The 19,276-nt window shown below is 51.6% G+C and overlaps 1 protein-coding gene across 1 annotated transcript in view; it reads right to left on the reverse strand.

Moving 5' to 3' along the window:
- Positions 1-19,276, reverse strand: part of Znf423 (zinc finger protein 423) — a 289,638-nt gene that overhangs the window by 110,824 nt on the left and 159,538 nt on the right. Inside the window, exon 4 of the mRNA XM_055621539.1 lies at positions 3,458-6,672. Coding sequence (XP_055477514.1) covers positions 3,458-6,672 — 3,215 coding nt within the window. The remainder of the gene's footprint in view (positions 1-3,457; positions 6,673-19,276) is intronic.

Consider the following 19,276-nt stretch of genomic DNA (forward strand, 5'->3'; position numbering starts at 1 on the left):
GTTTACAGGAAGGAGGGATCCTTCTGGATCCACAAATCAATATAATGAACTCATACCCAGAGACACGCACGCCTTCAGCTCTCACTGGAACCCTAGTGCCCACATCTCACACCCCCAAGCCCACGTAGTGTGTGACTGATCTACTAGGTCTGCCTGTCTTCCCTAACATCCCAGATAAACCACCATCTCCATCTCCTCTTGATCCTAGACCACACTAGGAGACATAACACAAAGGTAGAATTTGCTCTTCAAAGCACTTCCTTTGTCACAAGGCCCTTCACTGAGGTCAGCCCAGAAACACCAGTGCTGAGGGCCAGGGCCTGCAGCCAGGGGCTGTCCTCCCCGGCACAGCCCTGAGCAGCCTTAGAATGGAAAGCTGACAGAGGAAGAAAAGGCAGGGAGGCAGGGAGGAGCTGGCTGGGCTCCTGAGAGGGAGAAGAGACAGCTTCAGAGTGTCCATCACTGTGCTTCATACACTGAGCATCCATGGCACACGGGCAGTTTATAGCGCGTCCTCACTGCCCTTCCTTATTCCACACTGGAGAAAGAGACACTGCAGCTCCACAGGCCACATCACCCGGTCCAAGCCCCATGTAGTAAGCAAGGGCACTGGGACCCACTGCCAGGCAGGCTCCCTCTGGAGTTACTTGTTGAGTTCTTCTTCTGGGCTCCAGGGCCCAGGTGTCCCTGAACAGTCTTGGTCTAGTTAAGAGAAAACTGGTGTGACCCTCCCACTTGGAAATCCACAACTCTTCTATGAACGAGGAATGGGAGCACCCAGACTGATTCACCTAGAATGGAAGTAACACCCCGGGACCTGCTGAGGCACTGAGGCCTTGGGTCTCCCAGTGTTGGCTAGAGATGAGTCGATGTTGTTATTACTTATGAAAAGGGGGAGCTAGAAACCTCAAGCTTCACGCTCCAGCCGACAGCATCCCCAGCCCCACAGGAACCCAGTCCTCTGAGAGCTGGTTGCTATGGATACACTCCCAAGGGTCCCAGCCTTCCAGCCCCCAAGCCCCTGCACAGCCCCTAGGGTCTGCTCTAACATGAGTGAGTCCTGGGGGAAGCATGGGGTGGGTGAACAGACAGCTGGGTCCCTGGCCCCAGGCGTGCCCAGACAGGGGCAAGGTCCCAGGGGTAATGGCTAGAATGAGGAGGTACCTAGGCTTTGTCTAGCTCCTTTCTGCAAAAGGTCCATCTGTTTGGGCCTCTGGGCTGGAAGGGGTGGGCTTTTCAGGCTGGCACCTCCCACATGGACCTGAGGACAGGGAAAGGCCTGGGGGAGGGATAAGAACAAGGCTTCAATCTGCCTCCTGTGTGTAGCTTTTTGTTTTCCTTTATTTATTTTTTGTTGTTGTTGTTTGTTTTGAGTCTGGGGTCCCTCTACCAAAACAGAAGCCTCACAGTAAGGCTCTTGCTTGTTGTGGAGACCAACCCTGTTATCCCCTCATGTAATAGGGTTCAGTGTAGGACAGACTGGGGAGAGGAATGTTCCAGGAGCTCAGGATGTGGAGTTACCCAAGGCAGCCTTCTGGCACCAGGACCCTCAGCACAATGGTGGGAGGGCTGAAACGGTGGATAATCCAGCCTGGGATGCATTCAGAAAGGCCAAGAGGAGCCCAGCCACACTCCCCCTGCGTAAGAACAGACTGTCCTAAATTCCATTCCTGCTAGCAGCCCTACGCAAGCTGGATGGGCCAGAGTGGCTAGGGAGAGTGATGGTCACGAGTATGAACTGTGAGGACAGAAGGAGTTCAAATTCCGCCTCTGCCTCTTGACAGCTAAGGCCTGGGCAGCCAAACTCGTGCTCGTATCCTTTGTGAAAATGAGTGCTAGAAGGAATGCTTAGATGGTAAGTGACCAGCACACACTCACCTCACAGACAGTGGACCATAAGTGGGAGTGACAGCTCAGGATCCATCCTCTGCGCCCAAACCCCCAACATGGGACTCCAGAGCCCCAACATTCCCCAGGACTAGCCACAATGCCCTGGCCATCCAAGGCTCATGGAGACAGAGCTGGGCAGCAGAGCCAGCACCCACGCTCTAGATCTCTGAGAGGTGCTCATTGGGCCTGTTCAGAAGCTTCACTCAGCTGCTAGGCCATGAGATAAAACAATGTCACAGCCCCCAAAGAGAGGCCGTTGGTCCTCTAGTTTCCAACAAGTTTCACTGTTCTGTATTTGGCCTTCTCTTAGTCAGGTGTCTACAGACAGGTCCCTTGGGTTCACTGGGCTTCATCATGTCCACCCATGACACCCAGAGGCAGGAGGACACCCTCTGAGGGATGCTCCTTCGCTCTCTCCACTCTCTCCAGCCCTCTCCCTCTCTCAACCCCAAATCTAGGTTCCGATCCTGAGACAAAACACCTGCGGTGAACACCCGTGTTTCATCAAGCACCTGTGCCAGGTGGTTTCCCCATCCCGCCTCCCCATCAATGGCACCAGCAGCAACCCTCCAGGGAGAGGTTCCCTTGAGACCTACGTGATACCTCCCTCATCTGGAAACACAACAGAGATGTGGTGGGAATTTCTAGCCCAGGCTGTCTGACACCGAAGGCCCCACAGGCTACAACCACCTCAGGTACTCACTGACCTAAAGCCTAGACCCTAGTGGGCTTGCAGGTAGTCCACACTTCCTCTGTCAATTGCAGCAATGTGTTATGAGCCTGTGGCTCTCCTACGTATGTAAGTCTCAAAGGTGGGATTTAGCCCTGGCTCTCAGGCCCCTCTAAGCATAAGGGGCACTCCAGACAAATGTGATGACTGCATCAAACAATTGTCAGAAAGCACCAGGCCATACCCAAGGGTCTTCCCTACACCATAACTGCACCAGCTACCATGATGCTATCCGTGATACCGTGTCAGCAGAAGTTGTAGCAAGCATATACAATCCCAACCAATGCCTGGTTCTAAGTCTCAGGTGTATCCATTATCTTTAGGATCTGTGTTACAAGAATCAAAGATTGAGAGCCCGGACGAAGCTGTGAAGTGATTCACCCAAGAAGACACAATAAGCCAGGTAGTTCACTCCAGATTAATAGCAAAGATGCTAGTTATCACATAAGCAACGTTTATTGTTTAGTAACCACTATGCCAAGCACTTTTTCTGCACGTCACTGGCCCCTCACAACAGCTTTAGGAAATCAGGATATTACTCTCATCATACAGGTGAGTTCTTGACAAACCAGACTCAGAGAGGGAGGAAGGAAGGGAGGGAGGGAGGAAGGAAAAGAAAAATGTATACATGCCACACAGCTGGAAAGAAATGGTGATGTGGAGGCTCAAACTGTAGAAGAACGAGGCAGATCGGACATACTTAACTGACAAGGGCAGTGCTGCCTCTCTGTTGCTGTAAGACACACTGCCAAGAGGTATACGAAGGGGTGTCATCTCTGTGGGTAGCACCGATCCCTGAGGAGGAGAGGACGGGAATGGCTGTCAGGCTGCACTTACCCGGGGCACTGGTGACGTCTGGGCAGCTTTCCGGGGGCCGCTGGTCTCTGGTGTGAGATCACGATGGTCCACCTGCATGTGGCTCTCCAGGTCCTCAGCGCTCTCGAACTTCACGTTGCATTCAGGGCAGCGGAGGCCAGCACAGGGCCGGTCGGCAGGTTCGGGTGGGGCCAGGCCACCCACCTGTCCATTGGCACTACGGGCCATGCAGCCCGCACACAGGCCATAGGGCAGCCCGTTGACATCGAGCCTGACCAGGTCCTGCTTGCTACGGAACTCTTTGAGGCACAGGGCGCACTTGTAGAGCTTCTGCAGCCCCTGGCCATTGGGGGAGGATGCCGCCGAGCTGCCCGCCAGCTTCTGCATGTGAAAGGTGCCGTGGATCTTGAGCTCCAGCGTGGAAGTGACAGTCTGCATACAGACCACGCACCGGAAGCCGGTGAGGGAGTTGCGCAAGTCGGGGTGCATCTGGCAGTGCTCGATAAACTCCTCCTCGCTCTGCAGGGGCATTTTGCAGATGCGACAGGTGCCTGTGTCCAGGCTCTTGCTGTGGGTCACCTTGTGCTCAGTGAGCGTCAGCAGCGAGGGGAAGCGCTCGCCACAGATAGGGCACATGTAGTGCTTGGCAGGGCCCCGGTGCGTCTGCAGGTGCTCCCGGAGCCCGTTCTCTGAGAAGAAGGTCCGAGAGCACACATTGCACTTGTGGCTGCCCTTGATGAATTCTGCCTTCTTGCGTGAGCCATCGTCCTCGCCGGGCCGGATGTTGTGATCCCGAAGCCGGTGGTTCTGTAGCAGCACCTCCATGGTGTAAGCCGCACCGCAGATGTCGCAGCCATACATGGGCTCTGACGCATCCACGTCATCCTCGCTGGCCTCATGGCTGTTGGGCGCCTCGGGGTTCTTGAGCAGCATGCCCTGCAGGTCAGCAGGCTCGGCCTTCTTGGTGGAGGCGGGCGGCACCCCGTTGGTGGTGCCATTCTCGGCGGCGGTGTCGAACACGCAGTGCTTCTCGCGCAGGTGCTTCTCCAGCAGGATGGCGGCGTGGAAGGCCTTGCTGCAGAACCTGCAGTTGTACTTCTTGCTGTGCGTGGTGATGTGGCACTGCAGCTCCACCTCGGTGCCGAAGGTCTCGCCGCAGAAGATGCACTTGTGGGCCTTGGCCGGGTTGCCGAGGTGGCTGTGCTTGACGTGCACCTGCAGGTCGGCCTCCTTGCGGAAGTCCCAGTTGCAGGCCGTGCAGCGGTACATCTTCTTCTCGTTGCTGTGCTTCACGGCCAGGTGCACCTGGATGGACACCTTGGAGTCGAAGACCTCCTGACACAGGGTGCAGTGGTAGAGCACGAAGGTGTGCATGTCCAGCAGGTGCTTCTGCAAGTCGTCCACCGAGGAGAACTGCTTGTCGCAGCTCTCGCAGACGTAGTGGGTGGACGTGGTCATGTAATGCACCGTCAGGTGCTGCAGGAGGGACTCCTGGGAGTCGAAGTCCTCTTTGCACTGGGGGCAGGCCTGCTTCCGAAGCAGCAGCTCCAGGTGCAGCTTCAGGTGGGTCTGGAAGCTCTCGAAGTTGGAGAACTTGAGGTCGCACTGATTGCAGGGGTACTCGCCGTTCGAGATGGAGTTGGCACTCCCCGAGAGGCGCTGCCGCTTCGGGGAAGACACCTCGACGTCAGAGGAGACGGGGCTCTGCTCGGCCTTGGACTTCTTGCTGTGTGCCAGCGGAATGTTCTTGTGGTTCTCTTTGATGTGCTTAGTGAGCTTCAGGATGGAGCCAAAGATAGGGGAGTTGGTGCAGTAAGGGCAGGAGTAGACCTCCATGAAGGACTGGGTGGGCTGCACCACAGGAGACTCCAGCTTGGTGCTGCCCACGCTGCAGTGTGCCTGCTGGATGTGCTCCGTGAGCGAGGCCTCGGTGAGGAAGCCCATCGAGCACTGGTTGCAGAAGAAAGCATTGTTACCATCAGGGGGGTTGGCGTTGCTGCCACAGTGCGAGACCCGAATGTGCTCCTGCAGGCTGTTGATGTCAGCGAACATCTCGGGGCAGTAGTTGCAGTGGAAGGCAGAGATGTTGCCAAACTGCATGAGAGGGTAGGCGTGGCTCTTGTGCAGCTTGCGCACGTGCTCGTTGAGGTTGTAGAGTGTGGGCATGGAGTCTAGGCAGATCTGACACGTGTGGCTCTGCTGAGGTTTATCTGCGTGAATGGTCTTCAGATGGATCTCCAGCACAGCCAGGCTGGTAAAGTCCCGCTTAGAACAATAGGGGCAGCTGTAGACCACCTTGGACCAGCTTTGCCCATCATCCCGCATCTTCTTCTGTCCCCGAAGTGGCTTCAAGGTGGAGTCCGGTGTGGAGCCGCGTTCCACAGAGGCGCTGGAGTCAGGGGTAGCGCTGCTCATGGAAGCCACGCTCCCCAGCACGGGGTCAGGGCTGACGCTGTGGTTGCTGGAGTCGGGCTGCCGGTGGCTATCCAGGTGGCAGTACACACCCTCCACGGAGGAGAACTGCTCAGGGCACATGGGGCACTTGTGTTTCTGGTTGGCGTGGGCCTGGTGGATGTGGGCGAGCAGCGTGCTCTCGTCAACAAAGACCTCGGGGCAGTGGATGCACTGCAGGTCCGCCTTCTCAGAGAGCTGCGGGTGCAGGGTGAGCACGTGCTTCTCCAGCTCCTCCGTCTGGCTGAACGTGTCCTCACAGTAGTCACACATGAAGTCGTCCTTCTTGGCTTCCTTCTCGGACTTGGCCAGGTGCTCCTTGTTCTTCTTGTGGGCCTGCATGTGGCTCTGCAGGGAGCTGGTGGAGGAGAAGCCGCGCTTGCACACGCTGCACTTGAACGGCTTGCTGGAGCTGTGGGTCTTCAGGTGGATCTTGAGGTGGTCGCTGCGGGAGAAGGCCGCCTCGCACTCGTGACAGTGGTACTTCTTGTCGCCCGTGTGCAGCTTGATGTGCCGGTCCCGGCTCCTCTTGTGTTTGAAGAGGCGGCTGCAGTAGGTACACTTGAACGGCAGCTTGTCGCTGTGGATCTGCTCGTGCCTCTTCAAGTAGCTCAGGCGGATGAAGGACTTGTCGCAGAACTGGCAAGGGTATGGCAGGCCCGTGCCGCCTTCCTCCTCCCCGAGGCCGAGGTCACAGCCATCTCCGATCATCTGCGTGGGTGACGCAACATCCTTGCTGGAGGGAGATGAAGCCACCCAGGAGAGCTGTGGGTCGTCATCACCATCTGCAGGGGAAGGCAGAGGAGAGATTAGAGGCAATTCCCAGGGCCGCTGGGAAGCAAGGACAGAGCCAGTTTCTCAACAGCTCTCGGCTGAGCCTATGCAGCTGGCCAACTGCTGCAAGGGAGGGGTGACGATGGGGCCGGAAGTAAGTGGACATACAGGCCTTCCCATCCACAGAGGACACGCAGAGGTGTGGCAGAGTGCTGAAGGGAAGTGTCTTTTTCTGCAGTGACACCTGCCTGAACCTGACTGATCGCAGTACACCCTCAGCAGAAGTGCAGCTCTCAGCCACTTCCCCTGGTGAGGGGAGGAGGGGCAGCCTGGACAAAGTCACCGGAAATGACCTCACAGACCATCAGTCCCACAAGCCAAAAGGAATCCAAGTCCCCTAATTCCAAGCACATCTGGGAGCCGACTTCCATCAGTCCTCAGCCCTAGCCCCTAGTCCCTGGCCCCCAAGCCTCAGCTCCCAGCCTTAAGGGATAGCCTACTGGTCCTTTGGGCACAGTCAAAATTTAGCAGAGACAGAAAATGCCTTTCATTTTAACAGCCCCACCATATTCATGGATGGGGGAGTGATGAAGTTGGAAACTGCTGTTTTGCTAATAGACAAGACATGAGGGGTGTAAAATTGCAGGGCTCCCGACATCAAACTCCAGTATGAAAATGAAGCAAGCTGAGGGCAGAAAGGAAGACCTGAGGTACCCAGCCAGCATCCCTAAGGAGTTAGCTCTTTGTTTCCAACCCTGGCTTTATCCTACTAGCCCAGGAGCCCAGGTGATAGCCATAAGGGTGGACCAGGCCACCAAAGGCCAGAGCCCAGGCCCAGCAGCCCTTCAGTCCATGTAAAGGACTCTATGCTCTCCAGAGACAAGAAGGACTTCTCTGGCCCTTCCAACCTTCTGAGGGAAGCTAAACAAACCTCAGGGCTGGCCGTTTCTGGGAAAACAAAAGCACACAGGACACAGCAAATAAAGCCAGGGAAGTTCGCAAAGCACAGCAGGGGCTGGACAGAGCCAGCACGAGCAGGGATGCATTCGGAGGCTCAAGTTTCTCATCGAGTGGATTTAAAACTTAATAATGAATGAAACAGACCGCAGGCTGCTGCGGGCAGGGGAGAGACAAACAAAAGCCCAGATTCGGCTGCACTGACCTTGTCTTGTGACCCCAAGAACAGAGACCAGGGCCCCTGGCCACACTGCCAGTCTCCAGCCAGCCAGCTCAGTCCTCAGAAAAACCTCACAGAAGTTGCCCCGATCCGCAGGAAGAAGACAGAGAGCCACACACCCAGCACTTGCAACAATGTGTGCGCACACACGCACACACCTGCACATTTTACACAGCACTCCCAACCCCATTCACATAAGTAAACACGTGTGCTCACCGCAGCTAACACGTAGCTCCCCAAACTCACCTATGTAATCACACAATCACACACACACGCACCCCCACACTAGTTCACACGCACACTCATCCTTGCTGTGTGGCTTTTGTGTATGCAGCCCACACACAGAAGTCACAAGGTTCCTATTATGGATGTCATACACTCATGCTTAAACACACACCTTACACACACACACACACCACCACACCACACCACCATCACAGACCCAGGGCCCCATACAATTCTCTCTGTAGTCACATTGCTGTTTCTCCAACCACAAGAGCTTATTTGAAAGATAACAAGAGCTTGATAGGAAGTCCCTTATAACTAGCACTGGAAAGGCTCCACTGTCCACCGCCTAAACCCTGCTTCCAAGGCATAAAGAGTTACCCCAGCGGGCACCAGCAGTCCAGCTCGGCCTGATGAAGCGTGCTCTCCATAGCTCCTGTTCTGTGTCTCCCGGCAGCCTCCTCAGCTCTAAAGCCCAGCACCCCTAGGAACGCCCTCCTGGAGTGAGGGCACCTTCTCTCCTGGGGGCCTCACATTACAGGCCCTTTGGCCGGGTAGGACGCAGCCGCCACCAGCTTCCTAGATTAGGCGCAGCGGGAGGTGCCTTATCCCTTGCCTATTAATTCCCAGCCTTTGCCAGCTGGGCTCTGAGGGGCACAGACAAAGGGACCCAGGGGAAGAGGTGGATGGCGCTAGGACTTGCTTGGCCTCTGCCCACTGGCCAGGTTCAACTAGCTTTAGGTTGTTTTGATATCATAGCTCAGAAATACTCAAACTACCACAGAACCTCTCCCGTGTGCCCGCCTCTACTCGGTGCTTCCTCATCACTGGGGAGGCAGGAGCCAGGGCATTTCCACCGTATAGGTGGAGAAACTGAGGTGGATCCCAGAAACAGAATCCTGACAAACAATGAGACCACAGCGACAGGGCTAACACCAGGACTGGTCACTTCCCCAGGCTGGCTTCCTTTAGTGCCAGGCAACTGAGCTGACACTACCACAGGTAAGGAGAAGAGGTCACAGGTGCAAAGCTGCCAGCATGAGTGGGCCCCACTCTTTTCCTAGTCCTCCCTCAAGATGTAGGCATTCAGGGTATATGTTTCAGGGAGAGGCCACCACGCCTAGGGAAGACCCCTAAATGACAGATGACTGGAGAAAATGAACAACCAGGAGGGTAAAACCAGGAAGACACTCTGCCCCTCGGACAAGCCTGAACTAGCACGTCTACTAAAGTCCTTGGTTCCTAAAACCTTCGTGCCAACTGATGGCCAAAGGGCAGATACATGTGCCCCTGGCCTTCCAACCTATCCATACCAGGGCTGGTCCTCAGTAAGCACATCTAGAAAAGAAGAACCACTGTAAGAAGGAGATGAGGAAATTCATATGAAACCACTATAGCTCTGTTGGCACACATCCACAGAGACAGCCTGCTCAGGACTCTGAGGTTGAAAGCGGGTGCAGTGGCTCAATGACAAACTGACAAGCAAAGTCTTCTGAGAACATGAAAATGGGCGCAGTCATGAATACAGAGGGCCACACAGTTCTGAGGGCTAAGTACAGAGGTGCTGAACTGTATACCAAAATAAGTGAGTGTTATGGGATGCAAATTACACTTCTATAGAGCTGGTAAACAAAAGCAGTATTTTGCCAATAATAATAATTAATTCTAATTAGTACCACTAGCGCTAATTTCAGCAGTCACATTTATCACTCATGTCCCACGTGCCAGCACTGTCTGATGCTCAATGAATCTTTTAGCCATCACAATATCCGTATCTGGAGCACCCCATGTCTGAGATGAAGATGCTGAGGCCCAGAGTGGTGAGAGACCTGACCACCACACCAAGCTGGACGCTTCACACGGTTGCTCCCTGCATTTCCAAATTTGGCAGTATCTCTTCCTAGGCCTCCATCAGCCGCTCACCACCATCACCACCACCTCCAAGGGAATCATGACCTGCTGGGTTGTGCCAAGGTACCCAAAGTTCATTGCAGGTCTGGATGCCTGGCTTTATTTTCTGCAAACAAGTTTCAAAACTGAAGGGAAGTGTATTATTCTCCATCAACAAACCGAGTGACTGCTGCGACCATAATCATCTGAATTGAAATGAAAATAAGGCTCCTTAATGTGAAAAGGCCCAATCAGAGGAAAGGGGCATGTTGACACATGAAGCCCCAAACTGGCCACCCTGCTTAGAGCCTGTTATTCAAAATCACTTGGCCCTGGCGGTTCTCCTCCCACCTGCTCCAAGTGCATTTTGCACCAGGGGCATCTAGCCAAGGGCACCAGAATTAAACTATTCGAGAGATGAGCAGGGGCCACGCCGCCATTGGATCTACAAGGGCATCCGCAGAGGAAGGGGGCCTATGGGTCCTCACGGTAACAAACACCCTCCAAACACTGTTAGCATTGTGTACAAGCGTGACCACCCAGGAGCAAGCATAACGACCCGTAAGCAGCATGACCACACATCCTCTGGCAGGACTGCAGAAAGGGAAGGGAGGAGCGTGGAAACAGACAGGGTGAAGGGCATCACAAGGTCCCTCTCCATGTGAGCATGCCAGGGTTCAGCAACAAATAAGTTCAAGGAAAGGCTCACTTGTCCCCACTATCCTTTCATCGTCAAATGAAGATTCTCTGTGTTCCAGGCGTTCTTCTAGGACTTTCCATGCATCAGTTCAATCCTCAACAGTTCAATCAGCTGTAAGTATTATTACTTCATTTCCATTTACAAAAGGAGAAAAACAACGCACAGAGAGACTGACTTGCCCAGTGCCACCCAGCTGCCAGGCAGTAGAGCCAGGAAGCAAACCTACTTAATCCTATTCAATTGGTGGCTTCATCCACAATGCTGAGATATAGTGACAAATGCCAGCCCCTCAGCTGTTCCCTCCTCTAGAATAAGCATGGTCAAAGAACTATAACAGAATGTGAGGAGAAAAAAATACTTTCAAAATGGAGATTTAATTCATTTTAAAATGACTAATCCAGCAAAAAGGCCTGGAAGGGAATGGTTTCTAGGAAACTTCTGCTGTCTGCTGGAAACACACACACACCATTAAAAAAAAAAAAAAAAGGAAATTTTGATAAAAATTCAATTAAGTAGAAAAAAAAGATTAACTGGGCTTTTGAATACATCTGCAATATAAGCAAGTAGGTCCCAGGCTCGTGTGGTCATATTCAGAGACTGCCAGGAAGCTAGGCGCAGGAAGTGGCCACTGCAAGTGCAGCAGGCCAAGATTGCAACAAAAGCACCTGACACCAGCAGGCAGCATAGGACAGCCACCAAGGAAGGCAGGGGGCAAGGTTGAGAGCTCCATCCATCAAAGAACATCAGGGAGCTTCTCCAAAAGGTGCTAGGGCCCAGGAAGGAGGATGGCCTAGCCCTCAGACCCACAGGAGTTAAGCCAACAGTGACTACCCAGCCATAAGAGGGGAGAGTGACCCTCCATCACCGAGACGAGGAGAACTTTAGTGGAGATCCCTGTTTCAGAAACAAGAGAATTATAGTTGAAACCTTGGAAGTTCCAGGTCTCCAGGACATTGCTAAGCTGAGAAGTACCATCCATGTGAATAAAAAATGAAATCAACTGATGATGTCTGCCATGATGCAAAGGTGTGTGGGAATGGAATGGTCTCAGAGCACCGAAAACAGGAAAAAGGGTCTCCCCAGGTTCCTCCTCTAACGAAAGACGCTATTCATTCTCTGTGAGTAGTGAGGCAGGGTCCCCCAAATCCTGCCGTCAGTGCAAAGACAAAAGGACATGAAAGATATCTGCAGCTGCGCTGAGGTCTGAAGAGGGTTGCCAGCCAGGTCAGCTCTAACCCCAGCTGATGTGAGCCTTTCCTGAGCAGACACAAAGCTGCCTGGATGCTCAGGAGAACACAGCCGTCTGTGCTCCCCAGAGCACACAAGACCTGTATGCATTCCCTGTAAGGAACACACAACCTGGTTCCTTCGGAGCCAGTCAGAACCAAAGTAGGTGGCTTTCCAGAAACAAAAGGGTACGACACAGTGCGGAGCACCTAGGCGTGACCCTGCTTTCCGTCCAGGAATCCTGAGTCCTGCTGCAACGGGAGCACATGACCGGGAGAGTCTGTGGCCCTGGTCCTCAGAGGTGGGAATAGCTGATGCTGGCTGGTCTTAAGGAAGTCACCATACCTTCCTGAACCAACAACACCCCTATACCATGGGTGGACTGGAACTGCTTCCAGCAATCAGCAATGCAAGTTTCCCAAGAAGCCTAGAACTCCCAGCATACAACCAACCCAACGTGTTTCATGGCTTTCCTGGGTAAACTCAAAAGAAATGTCAAGACTAAAGAAAGATTGCATTGAGTCCATGTTGGCATATAGATGAGAGCATTGTGCTACTCTCTGGAGCACATGTGACTAATGGCATCTTTTGTTCACCTTATATAACTTAGCATTTCTCAGATTATATACAGTTAGGTCAGGAAGGAATTGGAGATTGGCCTCTCAAGAATGGGTCTTATGATACTCCACTTCAAGAAGGTATGTTAACAGTCCCATTCCTATGGACCTAGTATCGTCTATCTAGTTCTACTTCTTCACCATGACTCAAGTCACGGTCTCTATGTGTCACTACAGCCATTCTTGCTCCACTTCACAGTGGTGATGGTATGTATGTAGCCATCCAAGGCACAGCCAAATCCTGGGCGACGTTGCTGACTGGGGAAGCAGACTAGACTAGGGTCTGCAGCTAAACACCCCTGAGGGCAGCAAAGCAGGCTGCCTACAGAACCTGCACAGAACCAGACTCAGAGATGGTGCTTGGCAAACGCAAAAGCCTGAAACTCTCAATATTTTAACCACTAGAAAGTACGGCTGTGAGACTTAGATGGCAAATGTAACTCAGGGTACTTACTAACTAGCTGACTTTAACATACAGAGGTGATCCTGGATTATCTGGGAGAGTTCTCTGGAGTCAGCAGGTCTTTAAATGTGGAAAGGGAAGGCAGAAATGGAGCCAGAGAAACACCGTGTGAGAACAACCCAGCCCACTGTTGCCAAGGCTGACGACGTAATGAGTGATGAATGCGGTGACTCTCTGAATGGCAACGCTCTCCACCATCACCTTGACCTTTGCCCTTCATATCTATCAGACTTCTGACCACCAGAACCATAGATGACTTTGTTTTGCTTTAAACTACAGTGCACATGAATGAGGACTTGTTAAAAGTGGCAATGAAAAACCGCACAGCTCTGGTGGCAGGAGTAGGGTACAACAGAACAAATACATGGTGGTAGGAAAGTGACTCAGGAGCTGGGCAGTACCATGAGCTGAAAACAACAACAAAAACCTGGAAAAAATAATTTCTCTGTAAAGGGGCAGGCAGCCTTATGCAGGTAGGTTAACTGAAATGTGGGTATCGATGACCGTTGGTACAGACTCGGAAAGAAGAAAGCAGCATCTTCCTGAAAACTAAAATCATCTTTGACCAAAACTTAATGAAGCATGAGCCAGGGGCTAGGATACTAGAGATTCTTATGAATAAGGCTTTGCCAAGAACAAGCACTGCGCTCTCAGACACTGAAGAAGGATGTCAGCCACAGGGGCAGGAAAGTGTCCCACCACTGAATGGGAGGAAGAGCCTACGATGGGAAAACATAGGTATTTAGCTAGGTTTCTGAGTAATATGTTGGAAGTGTTTCCCGGTTTCTCCTTGCAACACACAGTAAGAAAGGGAAAAAAGAGAGAGGGAGAGAGGGAGAGAGAGAGAGATGGCAGAACCATTCAAAAGGAGCCAGGCTGCATCCTTGGGAAATTCTCTAATTGCAAAAAGACCACATAACCTTTACTTTCAGGAAAGCATAGCCCAGAGGAATGGACGTGGGTGTGGCTGTGCATTCTGCTACCATCTCAGGAAAATCAAGAGGCCAGTGTTGAGTCACACAGAAGACTTTTTTAAGAGATGAGGGGTGTGACTCAGATCATCCCGGATCAAAGCAGAGTATCTGGAAGATTTAGGAGCACTGTCCTCCAGCCATATCAACAGAACCCAAAGGCAAAGACAGAATTCTCTAGAAACTGCCTCTGAAGGAGGCCCTTGTCTAAAAGAGCAATTCCCCATGAAACACACAGGAGAGCCACAAGAGTCTTGAAATTTTTATACCAGCAGAAACACTGCCAGGTTAGCCCAACAGGGAGAGAGAGGGTACAAGATGAAAGATGTCCAATCACACACCCAGAGTCCTACAAGCAGGAACCAAGAGAGTGGAACTGCTCAGATGCACCTACCTCTGTAGATGGAAAGGATGACTCAGTGGGTGGAAGCTCAGACCCAGAGGGTGGAGCCATGAGCTATCAAGGATGAGATCACTATTAGACCAGGCTCACACATGGCACCATATAATCATATACAAGGAATCCCTCTCTTGCTGTTTTCTTTGCTCTCTTAAAAGACAGACTCAGAGAAGCATGTCTCCACAAGCCCCTGCAGCTCTAGCAGTTGACAAAAAGTCTGCCCCGATTACAGGAGAGTGCTGCAGTGAGCACCTCAGCCCAGTGTGTCTCCCTCCCGGTCTGGGTGTTTTATCCGTCCAGGACATTTTGTTGCGCTTGCTCTATATTCCAGGTGTCTTTGTTGCAGAAGGTACTTAGCACCCTTGGGGTCCCTGTGGTGATATCTACCCAACATCTATTAATTAATTCATTATTATCTGTTTACATTCTAAAACAACTTTTGGCTGATTTCAAAAAAAAAAAAAAAAAAAAAGAAAAGAAAGATCCCTTCTATGGCAGGGGTCATGATTTCATTTTCCTAAATCCACAGAGAGGGGTGAAAGGATAGAGGAAGTCCAAAGCCCAAACCAAGGAAAAGGATGGGAGAAGCTGGGAGGTCATCTGAGCAAGCCACAAAGCTACCATGGCCAACTCGGCCCCACTTGAAATCTTGAGTTAGAATTATGTTTTCAACAAACATAGCTGAAGCTACAACATGCCCATCTCTCCCTCAGGAAATTCAGAGTCTCTCTGGATACGGTGCCATGATGCCATCATTGTCCCCAATGAGGCTGCACCAAGAAAAATCAGGGACCATTCTCAAGCCTTATGGTGATAGTCTGTTGGGGTAGACGTGGCTATGCAGAGGTCAGAAGTCTCTGGAAGCCCGGGAAAGCACTATTGTCATCAGAGAATGGGGGTCCCACCTCTGCCCCACCACACAGGAATACCTGAGCACATAGTTCTGAGATGCTTTAGTCCCTCAACAGAATGATGGCCTCTGCCAGGCATTTCCTTTTCCTGCTAACTCTGGGTTTCCCATAATATCATGAAACAGCAAATAGCTACCGTGAAGAGCCTTAATAAGCCTTCCAAAGAGCCAGGCTTAAAGAAACAAAATGTGTTTAATCCTGGCACTTCGGAGGCAGAGGCAAATGGATTTCTGTGAGTTCTGGGTCAGTATGGTCTATACTGGAAATTCTAGGATAGCCAGAACTACACACTGAGACCTGTCTCAAGACAAAACAACAAAAACAAACAAATAAAAAACCAAAGATAACTGTGGGGAGACGGCAGAGGTCTGGAATAACACAGGCTTACCCTGAACTCAGAAGGGCCACTGCTCATCAGCTGTGTAACCCCAGGCAAGCCATTGCGCCTCTCTGACACTCGGTAGGATGGGATAACAAAAATCACCCGCCTTACAAAGTGGCTCCTGCATTTGTGCTTCAAAGGTTGGCAAAAGAAAACAAAGGAGAAGGGAGCCAGAGAGATGGCTCATTGATTAACAGCACTTGCTGCTCTTGCAGAGGACCTGGCTTTGATTGGTTCCCAGCACCCACACAGTGGCTCACAATGATCTGTAACTCCAGTTCTAGGGGAATCCAACATCCTCTTCTGGCCTCTTTGGATAACTTACACATGTGTCGTGTACATACATACATATATACATACATACATACATAATACATACGTAATACAATCACATACATAAAATAAAGAAAAGGAGGCCCTGGATAGCTTATGCAGCGACTGGCAATCAGAAGCCTGCCACTAGAGTGGCGACACTTCACACCGTCGACGGCAATGCCATCCATCGGTGGCACATTTGCTTCTGCAGGCACCCTGTAATGAGCCCAATGACTGCCAAGCTTGTGGGCACCCCAAGAGAAAACCCAGTTTCCCATCTAGCGACTGTCCCCCTTCATATTCAAAGGAGGTCACCTTATGGATGGGAATCAAGAGAGGTGCCACAAAGCCAACGGTATTGGCTTTTGGCCAGCGGAAGCAGCAGAAATGATGTCCTGAGCAGCAAAGCCTCAGGTCGCCGTAGCCTGCTCCCTCCAGGCGGTCTGTAGACCATGCAGTTATTGGGCATTTTGGGAAGAACAATGAATTTACAAACCATCCCTTCTGAATGGTTTTCAAAAGTCCACCTTCCCTCCAGGCCATTCCTGGGAGAGGCTGAAAAGCCCTAGAGGCACAGGCCACATATCCATGGTACAGAGGAGCCACAGCTCCCTTTCTAACCAAGGACACTTGCCTCCCGGCATGTCCATACCCAGGAAGTTCCCCTCTTTGGTCTCTGTGGCCTAGACCCGGAGAGCATTTGCATTCCCAGCAGCTAACCAGCCAGCCACTGGGCGTACCCCACTTCTGGCTCCCACATCCCATTCATTATGCAAGCTCATTACCCTGATGCAGTTTTACAGCTAAAACTTAGTTTTCTCTTCTGTACAATGGGGGCATTGACATTCTTGACTACAGTTATTCTACAGATGAATTGAGTGTTCATGAACTGTTTCTCAAGATTAGCGCTCTGAAGAGGGTGCAGGAGCCACTGTTGCTGGCTCCCAGTTTACCACAAGATGGCCAGAGTAGAAAGGAAGTTTTGGCAGTTTCAATGGCCAAGACAGTGAGGGAGATTATCTCCCCGGACCCATGGTGGCTAGCAAAGAGGAACTGAGTTGAGGACCACAGGTCAAGGCAAAAGAAATGACCTCTATGGAGGCGAGAGGTATCCCTGACTTTGCAGCCCCGGAACACCATCTGAAAGGGACTTTTGAGACCACCCAGCCCAACATACTCATGACAGATGGCAAAGTGAAAGCCCCAGCAGCCTTGCAATGGCTGTTCTCCACTCACAGTACCCTGCACGGCAACACAGGAACTGCCATTCCCAAGCCCCCGCCCCCGGACTCATAGAGCAAGGCAGGAGGCAGTGTGCTTCCCTTAAACTTCCAACCTGACAGAACACAAAGCCTGCTGGTTGCACTATTCTTTAGACAAATTTACTCAGTACAGATATTGTAAATGTAATCACATTCAAATTTTATTGCAAAAATTAAACAGATTAGGAAAAACAAGGCAAGACAAAACAAACAAACAAAACCACAACAGCACCCGTCAACTGAGCTGGCTCAATCACTCCTGCCAGCAATGGATGTGGCTCCCCAACCTGCCCCTGCAGGACTCCAGAGAAACTGGGCGCTGAGAATCCAGGGGACCCTGCAAACCTGCACTGCTCTGCTTGCTTGCACGAGGAGCCAGCACCCCAATAAGTGACCTCTGTGAGGATTCAAGAAGCTGCCGAAGGCCGGTGCACAGGGCGCCCTGCTGACCAGAGAAAAAACAGCATGCTTTCGGCTTGAATCACTGTTTTTCTTCACTCCCTTCGGAGATCGGCAGAGCCCACATTCGGCCACGTTCATGGACCTGGGACTGTAGACAGCTGCGCTCTAATTACATGTAAAGTGTACCAAAACATCCCTTTTATCACAGACTGGAAATCTGTTAGCATCTGTCTCTCCTTTGTTTCTTCCACAAGATACAAGCTTGTTTCTACATTTTTCTCACCTGTAGCGGTGATTAAAATTCATTATAAATGAAAGGAGTGAACAGAGAAACAAGTTCCTCTGTGTACCGTTCTAAACTCAAATTAGAAACAGCTGTTTGCTAATTCATGCAGCGATGTTTTGTCGTGCTCTGTGAATCAATAATAACTCACCCTATTGCTGCAGAAATTTTTGGATAATCCATATATTTAACGCGGCATCGGGTTCTCAGACACAGAAGCTCTTAGCAAAGCAGGCAGGAGGGGACTTAGACTGACACTCTGGAGACAGCTCCCATACCCCACCCCAGGTAATCTTAAATTCAGAGCCACCTGGTGCCTCTCCCCCAGAAGAACTGCTGAAATGGTCTTGTTCCCTACCCTTCTTGGGGAAGGAAGGAAGGAAGGAAGGAAGGAAGGAAGGAAGGAAGGAAGGAGGGAGGAAGGGTAAGGGAAATGAAGAGAGGGAGGGAAGGAGGGAGGAAGGGTAAGGAAAATGAAGAGAGGGAGGGAAGGAGGGAGGAAGAAAGAAAAGGAGAAAGGAAGGGAGGAAGAGAGGGGGAGGAAAGGAAAAAGGAAAGAGAAGGAAGGAAGGAAGGAAGGAAGGAAGGAAGGAAGGAAGGAAGGAAGGAAGGAAAGAAGGAAGGAAAGAAGGAAGGAAAGAAGGAAGGGAGGGAGGGGAAATGAAGGGAGGGAGAAAAAGAGGGAAGAAGAAAGAAAAGGAGAAAGGAAGGGAGGAAGAGAGGGGAGGGAGGGAAAAAGGAAGGAAAGAAAGGAAGGAAGGAAGGAAGGAAGGAAGGAAGGAAGGAAGGAAGGGGAAGGGAAATGAAGAGAGGGAGGGAAGGAGGGAGGAATAAAGAAAAGGAGAAAGGAAGGGAGGAAGAGAGGGGGAGGGAGGGAAAAAGGAAGGAAAGAAAAAGAAGGAAGGAAGAGAGGGAGGGAGGGAGGGAGGGAGGGAGGAAGGAAGGAAGGAAGGAAGGAAGGAAGGAAGGAAGGAAGGAAGGAAGAAAATTCAATTCTGATTAAACATCAACCATATATGTTCTCCAACCACTGTAGGAAAGAGCAAAATGAAAAGTCTAATTGGAGCCCTGAACAGTTTAAAACGGTTAAGTGTAGGTGAAGCTTTCCATGAGAAAACAATCCTCTGGTTGAGGTTAGGCGGGTTTGGATAGCTTTCTGCCCGTGCTTGAGTCTGAGCAACAGAAGTCAGAATCACTGTCTGGAAGCCCATGGGCGCTGTGGGAGGCATGTGGGTATACCCACACCAGCTCCAGGGACAAGCAGGCAGCAGGCAGAGCTGCACCCCTGAGGCGAGGGAGGGAGCTGTCTCTGCTCTATGGTGAAGAGGGTGGCTGAACGTCTGGAGGACTCTCTGCTGCTCCCTGGCACACCACCTTGCTGTCTATCTTG

This window comes from Psammomys obesus, unplaced genomic scaffold, assembly GCF_907164565.1.
Source record: "Psammomys obesus unplaced genomic scaffold, mPsaObe1.curated_primary_1811, whole genome shotgun sequence".
NCBI classification, from domain to species: domain Eukaryota; kingdom Metazoa; phylum Chordata; class Mammalia; order Rodentia; family Muridae; genus Psammomys; species Psammomys obesus.